Genomic DNA, 17,288 nt, shown 5'->3' with positions numbered 1-17,288 from the left:
GATTTAGTATATACTACAAAAAAAACTATTCTCTATAACATGGAACTCGTGTATCCATCGACGAATCTAGAATTAAATTATTTAATCTCCTGTTTGGTTTGACCTTTTTTCTAATTGTGATAAACTGATAGATATATGATGTATTCATCGTTTATGAATAGTCAACAAGCAAGCTGAAGTATCCTTATCCAAGTATAAAATCAAATTATTCGCAACTATTTTTTTAGTAGAAATTATCTTGTATAAAATCAATTAGTATGTTCTTCACAAGTTCAACTCTATCTATAAGTAATAATTTAGACATAAAAATTATAGTAGCTATGTTCACACGTATCTTTACCCATGAAACGGTCTAATTATATTCATATTTACAATAATAAGTAATATTTTTTATATAAAAATAATATTTTTTCATCGATGAAACAAATAAGATGTATATCTCACAAATTAACTCGCGAGACCTTCTCACAAATTTTTTTTAGTGAAAATTAAATTATTTGCAACTATTTCTTTAGTAGAAATTATCTTCATACATTATTTTTTTTATTAGTTGTATATATTGGTACAATGACGAAATAGTTTCCCCGTCCAATGAATGATTCACAAGTTCCGACATAATTTGTACAGTAACACCAAAAATAGCAGTCCAACGACGACTAGCAAAACTAAAAATTATTTCCTTTAAACCAGAAGTTTATTTGGTAATACGTATACACATTATCATGAAACGAATGAATAATAAAACAGGCAAGAAGTGAAGGCCCATATCAGATGCAAAATCTTGAAACGAAAGGCAATAAATCTCACTCCATTACCACTGCTTGCTTGTGTTGAGTTCACAACCTGGCTAGTCTTATTGCTTATCATTTTGCTGCATCCATTAAAAGAAGAAATCACTTGGGTGGATTCAAATCCAACTCATTTTCATTGGGAAATGGGAAATAAAATAGACAATAGAGTACGAATAAAGTAACACGAATCATGCATACCTTCCAGGAAATATACAATTCCCGTGACCTGCAAATCATCCCCACAAATAAAAAGGAAAATGGTTCAGGTTATAGTTTATCAGAGCTGGGAGAGCATACAGAACATGTGGAGCCACACGTGGCTGCTTCGCGACAAACTTTCTATAATTATAGAACATGTGAAAACAACAGAATCCACATTATAATTTGCACAATCAGTGTACAAAAGAATTTGCCTCACTGTTTTTCCTTCCCTCGGTTTCAAATGAGATAATGTTTTTCTCCTGAATTGGAACATCGTCAAAATCTTGGCCGTGCAAGCTTAGTCGACGAAGTCTTAGAAATTAAACGATATTTTTTGTCATGGATGAAACAAGCTTATTAACAAACACTAAATCTCGGCTTAATACTAAATGAATCATTAATCGAAAATACGCACCAAATAGAGACAATGCCCTGAATTTCTTCATTGAAACAAGTAAATATATCAGCAATTTTAAAGTGAATTTACTTACTAGGATCAGTAGTTGTAATCGTGGCAGCACCCTTGAAATCACAAGATCCAGGGGACTTCCCTTCCTTTTGATAATAGCTATCAAATGCATATGAAGCATGGTTCTTAACATTATTAGGCTGGTAACAACTCTCCCCTGGTTGGATTTCCGAGCAATTCGCCCTCCCCAGTCCACAGGACCAATCTAAAGCCGTTTGCAAGATCTTTACATCCAAACCATCAGTGGCAATACAATAAGTTTGATTTGTTGTATCATTAGCCAAAAATGTGCCACTTCCCGACACATGAAGCAAGTAAACCGGCGTTGCATTCGCGTAAAACAACCCCCAACTGGCCTCAGATACCGGGGGTGACCTCAAGTCCTCGTTGAACAATTCATATATGTACACATTAGAAGAAATTTCGGGGTGCAAAGGCGTCCCACTACGATCTATAAAATGCTTAATCAAATTTGAAATATACATATCCGCATTATCAATTGTAGCATAAGGCTCCTTTGAGTCTCCCCTCGAAGGCCACCCAGTCTCGGAAACAAGAACGACCACATCAGTAACATTGAGATTCTTCATAGAAAAATACACAGAATCAAGCATGGCATCAAACACATTGGTGTAGTGCAGCAATGTGTTAGGATCAACCATTTCTTCGGAGGGTGTTAATGGCTTGAAAAGGGAATTATCTAAAGGAACAACCCCTTTATTCTGCATAAACACATAGTAAGGATACAAATTCATCATCAAAGGTGACTGTGTCCTGGACAAGAACTGCAGCAACTGGGTAATAACAGGGCCCAAGCTCTGATTAAAATAGGCCTGGGAAGGTGGGAAAGGGTCAATAATTATGGAAGCAGAATTGGGAGTTGAAATCTTGATTTGGGTATGCAGATTTGCAGCCACGAGAGCACTGTAGAGTGACTCAATTGCTGGCATGAGCAAAGGTGTTGAACTAGGAACGGTGGTGAAGATTTCATCCCCAACTGCCACGCCGGTGATCAGAGTTTCAGGGTAGTACGCTGCTACATTGGAGCCAATCCAGGTGGCGGCAGTGGCGTTGGAGGAGCCAATGGCAAGAAGCTGGCTATTGGGCACACTGACAATGACCCTAATCTTGGTATTAGCAAGCGCCTTGAGGATTTCGGCGTCGGCATCATAGAGCCTGACATGAGTAATCTTTTGCGACTGCAAAAATGCCACTAAATCTGTAGCCGATAGCAAATTTGACACATCTGTGCCGATGTTAACTCCTATATATGGCTCATCTTTGCTTTGCTGCGCATTAATTTCTGCGCACAGGACAAAAAAATACACATCCATGAGCTTTATTTATGTACAATATAACGAAAGAAAATAAGTCTCTTGAATTGAACTTTGAATCAAAAAATCATCTTACCTGAGAAAAGTAGAAAACGTAGAATGCTCAGAAGAACAAAGAAGAAGAAGAACTTAGGATTTTCCATTAAAAATGGTTTCTTGAATCATCTTCTGGTTCTGTACTACCAGCCAAGACTAACGGCATTTAGTTTGCAAATTTCTACAGATTTGAAATTTCTATAAACTAAAAATAAAGCATGGTAGTTTTGAGTTGGCAAACTATACGGCTCAAAGCATAAAATATAATAAAAAGCATTGATGAGAATTGGTGAAAGAAAGTGACTTTAGTATTGAGTAGGCTAGATTTGCAGTTTGGACAGTGAGCTGAAGTCCCAAATGACTATAATGTCCTCCTGAACCGACAATAAAATTCTTGATCCACATTATGGAAATTACTTTTTGGTGGGTTCTGGTATAGAAAGTTCCAACAGTCCCTGCAAAGTAAATGCGAGGTCAAACAGATCAAAACGAACATAAGGAAACAAGTGTTTAATATGAATATAATATATAAGTCATTATTTGGATTCCATTTTATTTGTATATATACTTGTATATGAAGGCGGACACTTTTTCTAGAGTTCAGGTGTCAGCTTATGGTGGGGATCTCTCCTTATAAAAGACTTCCAGGCTGTATCCTTGAGATTATTTTGTCTTAACCGCGAAAAGGCAACAAGGCCCTTTCTACAGAATCTTGCACTGCTCACCTATCTTTTTGAACTATATAGCAAATTGGTGCAATGGTCCAGTGAGAGGTTATTATAATTGAGACTTTGTTCGACCAAGGATTTTGGTGGAGGAATTGAAAGAGTCTTATTTAAGGAATGGGGTTGGTTTTATTTTGCCAACAAAATGCTTTGTGACTTAGCAAAAAAAAAAATTTATGCGTGGACCAAAAAGTATCATAATAGTTTAGTGATTGTTACTTAGAAACTCAATCAACATATATTGCACGTTACCTTCACAGAAATGTCCAAGATTTCAAACTCCCAAAGATTTGCTTCCCAATATATTTTATGATATCACGCCAATTGTAGATTACCCAGAACAAATTTTTCCTATCATGGGTGTCATTCCTAAAGTTTGATAAATTCAATCGATATGGTAATATGGCTGACATAGCAACATAATTGGAAGAAAAAAAACATTATGAAGTCACACATTTCGCTTACTCTTTTCAAGGACTATAGGTATCACATTTGAACTTTGAAGTAGTGATTCAGTAGCATAAGAAACGTAGAATGGACGTTATTCTACTAAGCAAAGTACAGAAATTACAGGTCCAAACTGAAACGATCGCGTTGATAGTCATCAAGGTAAAACAATAACGCAATGTTCGTCTTGTGATCCATCATTAGAAATGTGGCGGTTCTGCGAAGTTAAAAGTGAATAACTTTGCTGATTTTTCATGGGTCTGTATCTACCGGAAAACAGCCAAGAACTCGAAGAAACCTTGCAAACTCCTACATCATGAAACAACAAAAACACACGGGTCTTTTTAGCATTTAGATAGTACTGGAAAACTATTTCGTGTAAGTGGACTGATGTGTAAACGAATCGAGCTAGCTCGCGAATTTTTCGAGTTAGGTTGATGAATAGTTTATTAATATATGAAATTATAGAATTCCAAGCTGAACTAAAAAACACTCTAACTGTCTTCGAGCCGAACCCGAATTCGAATATCTGGCTTGATGTTTTGACAGTGAGTATTTATTTTCGAGTGTTGGTTCAAATAGCTTTCAAACATGTTTGTATCTTAAGTTGAATCCGAACTCGAGCTCGAGTTCCAATTCGAGCAAAAAAATGTAAACTTCTCAAACATTGAGTGAGTCGAGTTCGAGCTATCTAATTCGAACCTTAATTTTTTTATATTCTACTCGATTCAACTGGTTTAAACCCCTAATATGAACATAAAGAATAGCAAGCGCAGAAAGCCTTGGATTACGCAGTTTACCAACAAAGAAATGCCACCATAACGTTTTCTTTGTTTACCAATCTTATATTCAACCAAGTTAAATGCATGTAATGCAAATCACGAACAACACGTAATACAGACCTGAAGATGGCCAAGTGCGTACTGGGCGCGAGGTTCAGCCATTGAAGCTTCAAAATCAATGTAAAAGAGGTAGTCAAAGTATCTGCAATTAGGATTTTGTCATGTCTACGTGGAGAATGATGTTAAGTTTTAGAAAGGAAACAATCCACTACGGAAATACGAAAGTGATTTGAATGTCGAAAATGAATTACAAGGATTACAGAGTATATTGTGTAATATATAGCTCTGATGATATTCATTAGTCGTTCTTTAGGATGAGAAAAATATTTAACGCGTTTATACAAGAGAATTATATCCGAAAATGGAATATGCAATGAGGAATAAACATACGTTCAGCCGATCCCAGCTAGACATAGCAACAGAAGGAATAAAAAAAATAGCATGGTTTGGGGATTAAAAACATTTGCAAAAGATAATTTGAAATTTTTATTTGTCAAACACAACCAACCAAGATCATGTGTGGACAAATAAAAAGAATATAAACCAATTTTAAGCGCCGAGTTAACATCAACCAACCAAGATCCTTATTAGAAATTAGTAATCATCTTAAAGAGCTCGGGAAGCTGACCAGACAATTTTCTAGCATTAAGTGTGCAATCATATACATGACTTAATAAGAGTTTTTACTTAAATAAATAAAGTGGTACTCACGTGGCACTCCCCCTGTTAGAGTCATCAACGACCCTCAAAGGCCGTCTTTTCTGTGGCCGGCTCTCAATCTGTAGATTATAGTTAAAATCAAATGCAATTATCATAATTTAATAAACAGGAAAAAGGCACAAGGACTGCAAAGAAAATCACACCTACAATTTACCTTTGACAAATCAATACCCCTCAAAGCAAAGACTGTCAAGGCTTTGAATAGAACTCCAGGTCCTTCGTCCAGAGTAAACACAATGCTAGTCTATAAAGAAAGACTGAAATGTTTGATCAACCAACAGAGAGTCAGAGGCTGATTAAAGAAATAATACCTTATAAGGTCGATCTGTTCCAGGGATTGTAGGTTCCCTTGCAAGTATTAGAAAACGAGTAATGTTGTCTGAATGATCCTGTTTGGCAGATCACGTAAATAACTCTTACTGGATAATTTTTGGCATAATCATCTATTATTTTTATAGGAAGAAATAAAAGAGCGGGAGAAGGAAGAACAAATGCAGTGGGCGTGTGCTCATCAAAATTTCATCTAAAGACCGAGTTTCGCTTTGAATATCAGCAACTCATGATTAAATTAAATCTCATTATTTCATCACCATCATCATGATTCTTTCAATCCCAATCAAACAATTCATGTGCCATGCACCCTTTGGCAGAAGATTCCATAAGGAAACAAACAAGTAATATCAAACAAAGCAGTCATTTTGATTTCAAAAAGCAATACATTAACAGTGTGCTCATATGCATATATATCATAGGCCAATACACGACCAATTAATGTTTCGATCAAACTCCTTGATGGCATGTCATACAATTTTTTTTAAAAGTGCATCATACCATTTTGGGTTCAGAGACCAAAGTTCAAAAGTGTTGAATAGAATTCTGAAAACAAACCATGACATGACTCGATTAAAGGGCCTGTTCGACAAGATTCTAAACCAAAACTTCACCTGTATTCTTTCAGAGAGAACATTCAGTCCATAGATTTCTGCGGCTCGAGAACTTGCAATAGCTCCAGTCTCTCTAAAACCTTCGGACGCTATAATCTGTCATCGTGTCAATGCAGAATCAAATAAATTTGCAAACAAACAAATCTCAAAAGAGTACCTGAGCAGCACCGGCGGTATCATCTGTGCTAAGTCTGGTTACACCCAACTTGTTCAGATACATCTCACACTGATCAAGGGCCTGAAACAACATCTAACAACTTTTTACATCTCACACTGATCAAGGGCCTGAAACAACATCTAACAACTTTTTGCTTAAATTTCCAGGAAACAGATGGCTCATGGTATCGAATGTAAATCAGGAAAAAAAACAAAGAAAAAATTTTCCTTGCACGATACAAGAGTCAGACTTTCTCTATCAGCTTAAGAAACTTAATTTGTTAAAGCTATTTAAATTTATGGTTTTTTCTATTACATTGCCTACTTGAAACATTTTTATCTTCACATAAAACCGAGTGATGAAATAACTCCAGTTAATCTTGGAATCCATTACCGCACTTGACTTGTTTGCACCCAACCAAAGATTTTGAAGAGTAGTACAATGCAGATAAAGCACATGAATTCATGAATGTAGAAAAAATGAAGAAATTATCACCTGTGGATGACTCAAGACGCACTTTAGCTCCTCCTTTCTGACCCCAGGCAAGCCTAGAAGGGAATGATTGACAACTAACCGAACTTCCCCGACAATGTGAAGCCGATGCCGAAGCAACAAGTCATAGTTCCGATGGATGCTACCACCAACAGAATTCTCAATAGGAAGAACTGCTTTGTCGACCAACCACAGTTCAACTGCCTATGAAATAGAACTCAGCAACGTGAAGGCAAGAGGAAAGTTACTTGATTGTAAGGAAGTAAAATGATAAGTTGAAAAGCATCATAACCATGAATGCAGCCTCAAATTGGTCGCAAGGAACAGTCTCGCACTTCGGATATGCTTTTAATGCAGCAGCCTCACTGTATGCTCCTGGAATCCCCTATTTAAGAAAGTAGATCTTTCAAAGAATAAAAGACTACAAATCCAAGCAAGTTATGGATTGAATTATAGCTAACATTACCTGATATGCAACACGAACTTTTGATCCATCACTAGAAGAAGAAAGAGCTTTACTAGCAGACAAAGGTTCTGCATTTGAAACATAATTCATATAGTGCATGCAAAGAAACAGTATAACCCAAATGGTCATCAATGTAGAACAAAATCAACCTGGAACATGTGATGGTTGTGGCATTTCTATATTGAATAGGTATAAAGACAGTTCACATAATCCTAGACTTCAATAATCATCACCCTTAATAAAATATTCCCAAAAATGAGGATCAATCTGGCTCGAGAAGGAAATAACTTCTTTGTTTAATTTTAAAAATAAAATGTCAATGTCATTATTGTCGTGGAATCATTTCGCTTGGTCTTCTCTATTATGTGCGCATGAATATGATTAGAATCAGCAACCGAACATCCCAATGGCAATCAAAGCATGTCAGTAACGGGCAGGGTAATGTCTGCTAAATACTACGAGCAAAAAGCAGTCCAAGCAGCATATTTCCTCTTGACACATAAACAAAATCCACAGGCCTGGTACCACACAGTTTGAAAATCAATATTACAACTACAATCAGATAAACATTACAAACCAGAAGTTAGTGGAAAAATAGATCCATCCAACATTACAATGCCAAACTTACCCAAAACATTGATAAATTTCGTGGAAGTCACATGTTTTCCACTAATTAATTCGAAATCTACACAAAATACCAATCGGATACCTCCGCCAATGACAAGAATGAGGTTTTCAAACGAATCCAACAAACCTATGCTCAAGATACTATTTTCACATAAAAAGGGATGCACTTACTTGGAAGATAATTTAAATCATGGTGAAATCCCACAGCGACGGAAACTTCAGTGGCCCCTTCAACAGCCGCAGGAGTTGAGGGAATCTCACCTTCCACGGGGGTGATTGCCCTGTGAGACAAACATTCCCATTTCCTCTGACTCCTCAAATTCAAGAAAGTAGACTGCCTATGCAAGGAATACGAAACGCCTATTTGAGGGCACGTGGTAGACTTCTCGCTATTACAACCACAAACAATCGGCGCAGCCTTCAAAGCCATGTACTTTCGCGGTCCTGAACCCAATCCAAAGTGTTGTGTGTGAATGAACAAAATTCATGAGAAAAACAGAAAATAACCAACAGAACTAACAGAGTCTTGACGGGATTGTAAAGAAATTTCTCTTCTCAGATGGGTTTTGAATTGTTCAATGGAAATGTAGTCAGAAAAGTTCGGTTTCTCGAATTCCCCGCAACAAGAACATTGAATGATTTGTTGGGAAATCTTGAAAAGCGGGCAGGAAAAGAAAAGAGGAGTAGGTAAACAGTGTTGGTTACACGTTTTATACTCCTCGTGAGCATCGATGTATCATTTCCGCCAGCTCAAGTGTTGGCGGATGGACATGGGGATGGACAATAGAGGTGGGTATCTTGAAGCAGAAGGGTGCGGCGGAGTAAGGAAGGGATGAGATGGTTGGTGATCATCTGGCAGCGTCGTGGCCATCGCGAGGCCCAAGCTCTGAGACCCTACTGTTGTCTTATTTCTCTCTTTTTCAATAATAATCATAGTCGGGGAATTATATTATACTAGAGAAAGAAACATATTTAATTTTAAAAAAACGAGTCAACTAAAAACAAAAAAATTATCATGAATATTTAATTCTTTCTTATCAAATTACAGTATTTGATATCTTATTTTTAATTATTTTAATTATTTTTTATGAAAAAAAAATTGTTACGTCAGCGTTTCATTGATATCACATGAATATAACTTATTAAAATAATAATAATAATAATAAATATAATGAATCAATATTAAAATTTGATAATATAAATAAAATCGCAAAAAAAAAGACAAAAACTTGTGTGAGACGGTCTCACGGATAGTAGTATTTTGTGAGACGGATCTCTCATTTGGGTCGTCCATGAAAAAATATTACTTTTTATGGTAAGAGTATTACTTTTTATTGTGATTATCGATAGAGTGGACCCGTTTAACAGATAAATATTCGTGAGACCGTCTCACAAGAGACATATTCGAAAAAAAACACACACATCACAAATAATCAATTTCCCCTGAAGTTGATAAATTGCTATACATAATTTTGTTAATTTTCGAGAAAATTAAATTATAATACTAATTTATGATTTAACACTCTATCAAAAGGGTGGAAATGCAGCCTGATTAACAATGCATGACCTTATGGAATATCCCTGTATTTTAATAATGACAAGGACATAATAAAATATAAAATGTCTAAATATTTGTAATATCTATTTACATATATAAAATTTGAAGATAAAAAGTAATTTTTTTTTAATTCAAATAAATCTATATAATATATTTTTTAGTTAAGGAGTGATTGTCCGATAATTGAACCATCAACTACCCATTAACGTCACATGATCTTGTAAGAAATAAAAGGTTGTTCAAGTTTTCAGTTTCCTTAATAATTTGTGTTTAATGTATGAAATATATGGTCTCAATCGATTATATCTTTCTATAGTTTTATAAAAATTTATTGAATTTTTTTTATACTCCGTAGACATATCTGTATGTATACAATGACTAGTAAAATATAAAAAAAGAGAGATTTAAAATATTTCAGTCTTTTGATATGTTTTTTTTTTCAATGTTCTAAAATACATTTTCTGTCAACTTCGTATTTTAAATATTATTTTATATTTCTTTATAAGTTTTCTTTAGTTAATGGTATTATACGTAAAACCATGAAATTTAAATTATGCTCGCAAACGTTTGCTTAATTAAATGACTATTAATAAATAAAAATAAAATTCACTACCACAGGCTTACACAAAAAATGTGTGTAAAATATTCTTTCTATATCATGTATATGAATTTAAGATTTTGTGTGTTTTTCACATAGATAATGAAATTTACCAAAAAATAAATGTCAAAAATAAATTTCTTATTTTATCCTTTAAATGAACAAATTAGTAATTAAAGAGAAAATTAAATAGATGTATATTGGTAAAAGAGCAGGTAAAATAATATTAAATATAGAAACTATATTATATTTAAGAGAAACGAAAAGAAAATTTAGAGTACATATATGAGATTAAGGAGTGACAAACATTTATTAACTTTAAATAAAAAATGAAATGTTAACTTTAAATAAAAATCACCCCAAATCTCATTATATTTCACATAAAATTTATTATATATATAAAATTTTATTATATGTAAAAACTTAATTTACAAGTAGATGGTGTGCGACGGTTTACAGATTTTAATTAATGGTCAACAATTTGAATGTAATTTTTATCATTACAACATATACGAAGATGTGTCAACAGTGTCGTACATATTTTAGTTCGCAAAAATCTTTAGTTGGAATCGACGTTCTAACAATCTAATGACAATTTATTTATTTGGTTGTCGTGTGATCAAAGACATTGTAGATTCTTCTCTATGAATTTGTTTTCTATAAATAAAAAAACAATTGAATGTAATAAATAGGGTGAGAATAAGATAAAATACAAATCCATTACTTTTAATGTTTTGTATATTTTATTTTATATTTAAAAAAAAAAAGAGATTTAAAGCTTGTTGTCTCATCTTGTAGACCGCATAGATTCTCACACTGCAACTAAATTCATCTTCTTTTCTTTGACACAAATGTATTATTTCTCCGCACACGGATTTTTAGAATAATTTGATGTAATTTTAGGTAGAAAGTTATCTTTATGTACTAGTTTACCTTTTCATTTTTTTCCTTCCATAAATAGTAATATTTATCCATTAAGGAATAGAATAGATAATATATATTCATCATTTCTTTTAATATTTGAATTTAAAAAATCAATAACTTTAAATTTTTTGTAAAAATTATTTTCTTCTAATTTTTTACAGATCACAATATTATTTATTTGGCATGTGTGGCACCACGGACTAGTTAAATATAACATTTTAATACATCAAATATTCGGTATACATATAATAAATTATGCAATTTTCAATGTCGGGCTAGTGTGTGATAAATGAATAAATGCTAATTGAGTTTAGGTATGAAATGTGGGGCAAAGCCAATTTAATGCTTTTCACAGTTCACTATATTTTCCCGTGAAAGCAGTACAAAGTGGGGGTGTAAAAACCAGATAGATGGTTATGTAGCAGTATCAGATACAAACCCACTGGGATTGAAGGTGTAAAAATGTGTAGAAGGTGACAATTCATCTAGGATGGAATGAATCAATGAAATGGTTCGCGTACACTCTCTCTTGAATTAAATGGTTCAATTGTAGATACAACGTTGTCTTTCACAGAAACAATTCGGTGTTGTTTAGATAAAGATGAGACCTTTAAAACCAAGAAAACAGAGGAAATACTATTGCCATTGGAAATTTAAATGCAGGTGCTAGCAAGACTTTTCAGCACCTCATAAATGCAAATTCATGGAGGCTACAGATTAGCTCCAGTGAGCTTTTTCTTGGTTACTTAGCTTTTGAGTAAATATACCCTCCTTTTTGTTCTTGGGTTGTTGGCAAATTCAATGCCTGCTTACTTCTGTTCTGTAAATAACAACCCCACCCAATGCACTCATTTCAACTTAGTTCTATTTCCGTCTCTCCTCCTATATATAGCGGCTGCATTTCATGGAGTGACTTTATAAAAGTTTAGTTCTTTGTGTAATCACCGATTATATTTAACTGATAATCCAATGTTCATTTGGTTGAAAATCGATGGCCTGTGTTTTGTGTATTCTGTTGTCTATGAGATGATGATCGATACCATTTGGAATGAGGTATCTATAAGCCAGACAAGACAGAGAATGGTAGAGTGACAGAAGCCTTATGGTATACTAATACGAGATATTGGTCCAGTTCAATTAGAAAGCCGTTGTTCTAGCAATGTAGAGCTCGGTTATTTGATTGAGCCGTGCCAATATCACGTTCACAAAATCAGGATGCCTGTGCAGATACATTGGAATTCAAATCCTGGGACTATTTAAGTTAATGGTTTGTTTTTCTTTAACTATAACTAGCTTCTATATGATATTAACATTTATTTCCTGAATGTCACAGGTAAACACCTCACAATCGGCTTCATGTCGCATAGTTACGTACAACAGATGAAGAAGGTACATTCTGATCTGCCTATAATCACATTTGATAGAGCAAACCCAGCAGCGCGATCAGGGCAGACGCCTCATTTCAAGAATGGAGGAATTTTTTATTTTTCATTTTTACCACAAACCTAGTGCACCAGTAATTCTGCCCCAGTAGAGCATTTACGGTAGCTACGTACCAGTTCGCAAAGTTGTAAATCGCAAGTCGCTATACTTTACTTCCCTACATATCTATTTTCTTCCACTATGGTTGTTTCATTTATGTGAACAGATTCAAAAATACAAAGAAAACAAAAGGAAGTAAAGAAACTTCCTCGATGCATTTACTCATCTCTACCTAAACTTTTGAAGAAAGCGTTGGAGGTACGTGAAAGAATACATCTTTTTGTTATTGTCACTTCAAAAGAGCAACCATCTTTTCCAGAGAGATACCCTTTATTCTGTTCCTAAGCACCGTACGTACAAGCAATCCAATAGCAAAACTGAATAGGGAAAAAGCAGACCCGTCGCATACCATTTTTTCTTAGACTCATATTTTCTGGTCCATCTTATCATTTCTTGTGCGCTTACGCTTATATAAAAGGTTGGGCCTGGACTTTCTAAACATGACCAATACACAACGCAAGATAGCAAATATATATCAAAACTAACACAATGCGGCTGCGAAATAATCTTCTGTCTTTGGAAGGCTTCACAAAAAGGATTTGCATTAATTTGCATCGGCAAATAGCATGGCTCAAATTATAAAGAGAATAATCCTCCTGAGACAGAAGATTTTATCTTTCCAAATTTATTGAATTTCATCACATCAAGCACTTACAACATGCAATTCCATGTAATAGTTAAACTGTCGTAGACTACTTTAAAAAAATGACTGTATGAGGACCAAGATCATTGAATTTGGACAAAAAATAATCCAATTCATATTTGACTATTTGCCATTAATAACTATATTAAACATCGAGGTTTAGCCGCGCGTTTGTGATTAGAAATTAAAATAGAGCAGGACACTACAGGACGTCGGGAATTCATGGAACAACTTTGTATTTGTCTTGGAAAAATTATTTATCATTCTTAATGTGAAAATTTTTCCAATCACGTTTTGAAGTCTAGCCGCAATAATGTTTTCTCTAGTAATATATATCATCGTTGATCTTTTAACTGTAAAACCAAAAAAGAAACACAAACATAACAGAACCCACAAGCCATAGGCAAAGCAACATAATTTTTATCAGACAGTATGGTAATGGAAGAATGATGACATAATGTAGTTCGAAACACAGACAGAAGCCCAGAACAAAAATCTTCCATACAAATCTCAGTGCCTTAAATATATATATATATATATATATCATATGCAACACATTTTACATTACCACCACCAAGGGAAACAAAAATCCCAAAAAGGAGAGGGCCAGTCTGACAACAGAAAATTATGCTCTGGAACAATTGAGTGAATGATTATAAAATATTCACTAAAAATACTTTAGAAGGGTAGAAACATTTCACATTTTCACTCGCTACTGTTGACAAAGATTGATCATGCAAGGCTAATGAAGGATAATACTGTAAAACAGGGATATCTTTTGCAAAATTTCATATTTTTAAAAAGTTATGAATAAACTCATCCCAGAAATCCAGTTTTGGTTAAAATGGCATTCCTTAATTTGCTGAGATCTCTTCCTTTGAGAGTTCTTCCAACACCTTCACACATGGAGAATGAAGCAATCTGAGTACTAGCAAGCCTTCTTGCCAAATATTCATGTGGTGGGACCATTTCATTACCCTCTTCATCATCATCATCATAATTATCTGCATCAAAAACTAAACCATGGCGATTCTTCCTTTCCATATAATCATCATCGTTATCATTGTCATGTGAACCAGATGCATCATCCCACAAGTTCTTGTTAGACATTCTCTTCGAAATCTTGGACCAGTCCGGAATGTCCACAGGAGCCGATGACTGCTGAGGCTCGGTCCACGCTGTAGAGGATCCGCCGTCGTCGGCCCTTCTGATGGCCCGCGGAGCGGCGCTGCGCCATGCATTTGATGATGAAGAACCGGAAAAATGGTTCTTTCGGGGTTTTGAGTTCGAATCTTCTCTTGCTTCCACCAGAGGCCACACCTCCTCTTCTTGAAGGTCTTCATCTTTAAATAATGGCTTTCTACCACCATACAAGTCTGCCATGCCGCCGCTACAGCTGCAAAGACCAGTGCCAAACAGTGGGAGCGAAATCCTCAAATGCGCGCAACTCGAATCAACAAATCCAGTAATTATATATAGACAAAAAAGCAGGCCGTTTATTTCAGTCTTTCACTTTATATGAGAGAAACAAGACGGTGGGGGTGCAAGCGTAAAGAGGATATGATGAGGAACAATCAATCACACCTTTGGTTAATAACTCGAAAAGAACACGTCTTTGCGCAATTTTTATCTCAAATTTGCACTGTGATTGGTTAGCCCTCCAAAAGGCAAAAAGTGGGAATAAATCGTGTAAAATTCCCTGTAACAAATGCAAACTTCCAAAGAAAAATACAAATATCAAGAACTTAAAAAACGAGTCTGTCGCAGCACCTGACGGGAAAAAGACAAAATCCTGAGGGATATACGCGACAGAGGCTTTAACTCTCCTTGGCCCTCAAAGCAGGAACTGCAAAGAAAATGGCCAAAACAAATTAAAAGTAATGGCCTTCTAAAATGATAATATGCGTTTCAATACGACCGCTCTGTGGATTTATTCACTCTTATCTGCAAATATGGGTTGAATCTGAAAGGTGGGTTTTTTCTTGTACGGGAATAAAGTCCAAAACGCCCACAGAAAGTATGTGATTGAGATAAAGGAGAGAGAGTAAGTTGGGGTCACTGTTCTCCTTGGGACTTTATGAATGAACTCATAAAAACAAACATGTCAAGATCCCATTTTTCCCCTTCTGGTTAAAAAATAGAAGATGTCATAGTTATAAAGATTTTCCGAAAGTGGTTTTAAATTTATACGCACACATGATATATATTGATATATATTTGTGGGTGTATGGGTTGTTTATTATATAAATAAATAAATAGACAAAAAGTTCCTCAGAAGTTTCATAAAAGGCTGGATTTTGATTGGGAAATGTGGAAGAAAACGATTGATCCCAGCTAACCTCACTGATTTCTGTAAACCTTGTCCAAGCTATGATGACACTCATTCGGGCAGTACGCCTGTATTAAAAGCAGATACTGATGCGATCCGGGTAAAATGAATGAGCAGGGTCGTGTGTTCCATCGGATCTGCTATCAAAATGATGAAGGAAATAAGAGTAATGTAGATATCTGAACCAGAAGCTTCTTCCCCGGGCGGAGAGGATTTCTGCACTCAAGAAGGTAACCTACGTGAATGGGCGCCGGAGGGGTGTCCGGCGTAGCCACTCCGATGCTTAAGTCAGTGAATGATTCAAGACAAGAACCAATGTAACCAAGTGATGGTTGCGATATTGATGTGAATGAATGAATGTAAATGTAAAGAGAGAACCTGATATTTATAGTAGGAGAAGTAGTGATGACCTCGTTCTCCGTGCTACCTACTAATTATAGTAGGACGGCTGAGCACACCCTATATTTTGACATGTCAAATCTCATACTGGTCACATCCAGCCCATCTGATTTTGTCAACCCATCGGCCTGGTGTCAGATATGGGACAGTCGCCCACATCCTATTCTGCTAGTATACTCGAGTGTGGTGCTCATATCGAGGTGGTCCGGGTAGAAAGTTCCCGGGAGCTTGAACGAGAGCCCGGGCGTCCGGTGGCCCGGGAAGGAGGCGTCACGGGCATTCACCCGCCCGGCTCCTGATGAACCCTTCCTGCCGACTTGTCCTGATTCTGGCCATCCATTTAGTATCCTGAGTCGTCCATGCTCCGGACACAAGAATCGTCCATGACTCGGGCACAACCCGGGCTATCCCGAGGGTATCAGCATATATTACAGTGTAGGTAGTAGATAAACACTCAACTTTATCGAGAACGCCTATGCGGCTATGTGAAAGTTCAGTCATTACCATCCACATAAAAGTGTGCTGTGTTCATTTTCACCGTGGATTTTGAGAAAAAGTCGTGAAATCGAATTCTTTAGTTTAAAATTTACATATACAGGTGTTTGTTTCGAATCAGCCGACAGCCAACACTTTCTAGTGTGGATGGCGTGGCTTCTTTTTTTTTTCCCCTTGTAAACTAAGAGTTGACAGATCAAATCCCCTCCCCGCGCATTCATTGGTCAAAACATAAAAGAGCTACTCCTAAAATAGCCACTTCCACAGTCCTACAGCTGTCAACGAGTACTTCTCGAGAACCCCTAACATTGAAGGTTATATATTCCTAATTATATTACACATATCCAAGAGTTCGAGAGGCGAAGCCACTAAAAGTTACTCAAAGATAGAATGGATAAAAATTTAAAACGCATGCACATCGAGATTTGGGTTTGTGTGTTTTATTGGTTAGATCAAACTGTGAGTCAACTTCTTATGCCTTGTTCTTGAATGCTCCCCTGTCCTGGGTTCTTGGAATTATTGCTGAGATGACCCTGTAAATCACAACAA

The 17,288-nt window shown here is 35.7% G+C and overlaps 3 protein-coding genes across 5 annotated transcripts; all 3 read right to left on the bottom strand.

Annotated features, from left to right (window-relative positions):
- Window positions 1-573: 573 nt before the first annotated feature.
- LOC142517721 (glucan endo-1,3-beta-glucosidase 1-like) lies at window positions 574-3,304 on the bottom strand. Its single transcript, XM_075620110.1, has 4 exons — window positions 2,872-3,304; window positions 1,484-2,764; window positions 990-1,017; window positions 574-871 (listed from the first exon to the last, which is right to left on the bottom strand). Exons 1-4 carry the CDS (start codon window positions 2,936-2,938, stop codon window positions 721-723), a joined length of 1,527 nt encoding a protein of 508 aa, XP_075476225.1. The 5' UTR covers window positions 2,939-3,304; the 3' UTR covers window positions 574-720.
- Window positions 3,305-3,994: 690 nt separating this feature from the next.
- On the bottom strand, window positions 3,995-9,154 carry LOC142517722 (arogenate dehydratase/prephenate dehydratase 1, chloroplastic-like). 2 transcript variants are annotated; one of them, XM_075620112.1, is made up of 11 exons: window positions 8,423-9,154; window positions 7,625-7,692; window positions 7,451-7,543; window positions 7,162-7,362; window positions 6,667-6,759; window positions 6,510-6,605; window positions 5,877-5,954; window positions 5,720-5,809; window positions 5,557-5,624; window positions 4,906-4,987; window positions 3,995-4,312 (listed from the first exon to the last, which is right to left on the bottom strand). In XM_075620112.1, exons 1-11 carry the CDS (start codon window positions 8,679-8,681, stop codon window positions 4,256-4,258), a joined length of 1,185 nt encoding a protein of 394 aa, XP_075476227.1. In that variant the 5' UTR covers window positions 8,682-9,154; the 3' UTR covers window positions 3,995-4,255. The 2 variants fall into 2 exon arrangements, with proteins under 2 accessions (XP_075476227.1, XP_075476228.1); XM_075620113.1 differs by having other exon boundaries at window positions 6,667-6,747; window positions 8,423-9,153.
- Window positions 9,155-14,076: 4,922 nt separating this feature from the next.
- LOC142518423 (uncharacterized) lies at window positions 14,077-15,663 on the bottom strand. Of its 2 annotated transcripts, XM_075621208.1 has the most exons (3): window positions 15,287-15,663; window positions 15,101-15,174; window positions 14,077-14,912 (listed from the first exon to the last, which is right to left on the bottom strand). In XM_075621208.1, the coding sequence occupies exon 3, from the start codon at window positions 14,897-14,899 to the stop codon at window positions 14,333-14,335; it is 567 nt and encodes a 188-aa protein (XP_075477323.1). In that variant the 5' UTR covers window positions 14,900-14,912; window positions 15,101-15,174; window positions 15,287-15,663; the 3' UTR covers window positions 14,077-14,332. The 2 variants fall into 2 exon arrangements, with proteins under 2 accessions (XP_075477323.1, XP_075477322.1); XM_075621207.1 differs by lacking the exon at window positions 15,101-15,174 and having other exon boundaries at window positions 15,287-15,661.
- Window positions 15,664-17,288: the final 1,625 nt, after the last annotated feature.

This window comes from Primulina tabacum, chromosome 11 (assembly GCF_025594145.1).
Source record: "Primulina tabacum isolate GXHZ01 chromosome 11, ASM2559414v2, whole genome shotgun sequence".
In the NCBI taxonomy this organism is placed as follows: Eukaryota; Viridiplantae; Streptophyta; class Magnoliopsida; order Lamiales; family Gesneriaceae; genus Primulina; species Primulina tabacum.
Note: the sequence above shows the minus strand (reverse complement) of the source record. Positions and strands in the feature narration are given on the sequence as shown.

Excerpts from the sequence above, each read along its gene's own strand:
- LOC142517721 (XM_075620110.1), bottom strand. The coding sequence starts at position 2,938 with ATGGAAAATCCTAAGTTCTTCTTCTTCTTTGTTCTTCTGAGCATTCTA. Across the intron at positions 2,765-2,871 it reads ACGTTTTCTACTTTTCTCAG|AAATTAATGCGCAGCAAAGC; the intron begins GTAAGATGATTT and ends TCCTGTGCGCAG. Across the intron at positions 1,018-1,483 it reads GATTACAACTACTGATCCTA|GTCACGGGAATTGTATATTT; the intron begins GTAAGTAAATTC and ends GATGATTTGCAG.
- LOC142518423 (XM_075621208.1), bottom strand. The coding sequence starts at position 14,899 with ATGGCAGACTTGTATGGTGGTAGAAAGCCATTATTTAAAGATGAAGAC.
- LOC142517722 (XM_075620112.1), bottom strand. The coding sequence starts at position 8,681 with ATGGCTTTGAAGGCTGCGCCGATTGTTTGTGGTTGTAATAGCGAGAAG. Across the intron at positions 5,810-5,876 it reads GAACAGATCGACCTTATAAG|ACTAGCATTGTGTTTACTCT; the intron begins GTATTATTTCTT and ends CTTTCTTTATAG. Across the intron at positions 5,625-5,719 it reads GGGGTATTGATTTGTCAAAG|ATTGAGAGCCGGCCACAGAA; the intron begins GTAAATTGTAGG and ends TATAATCTACAG.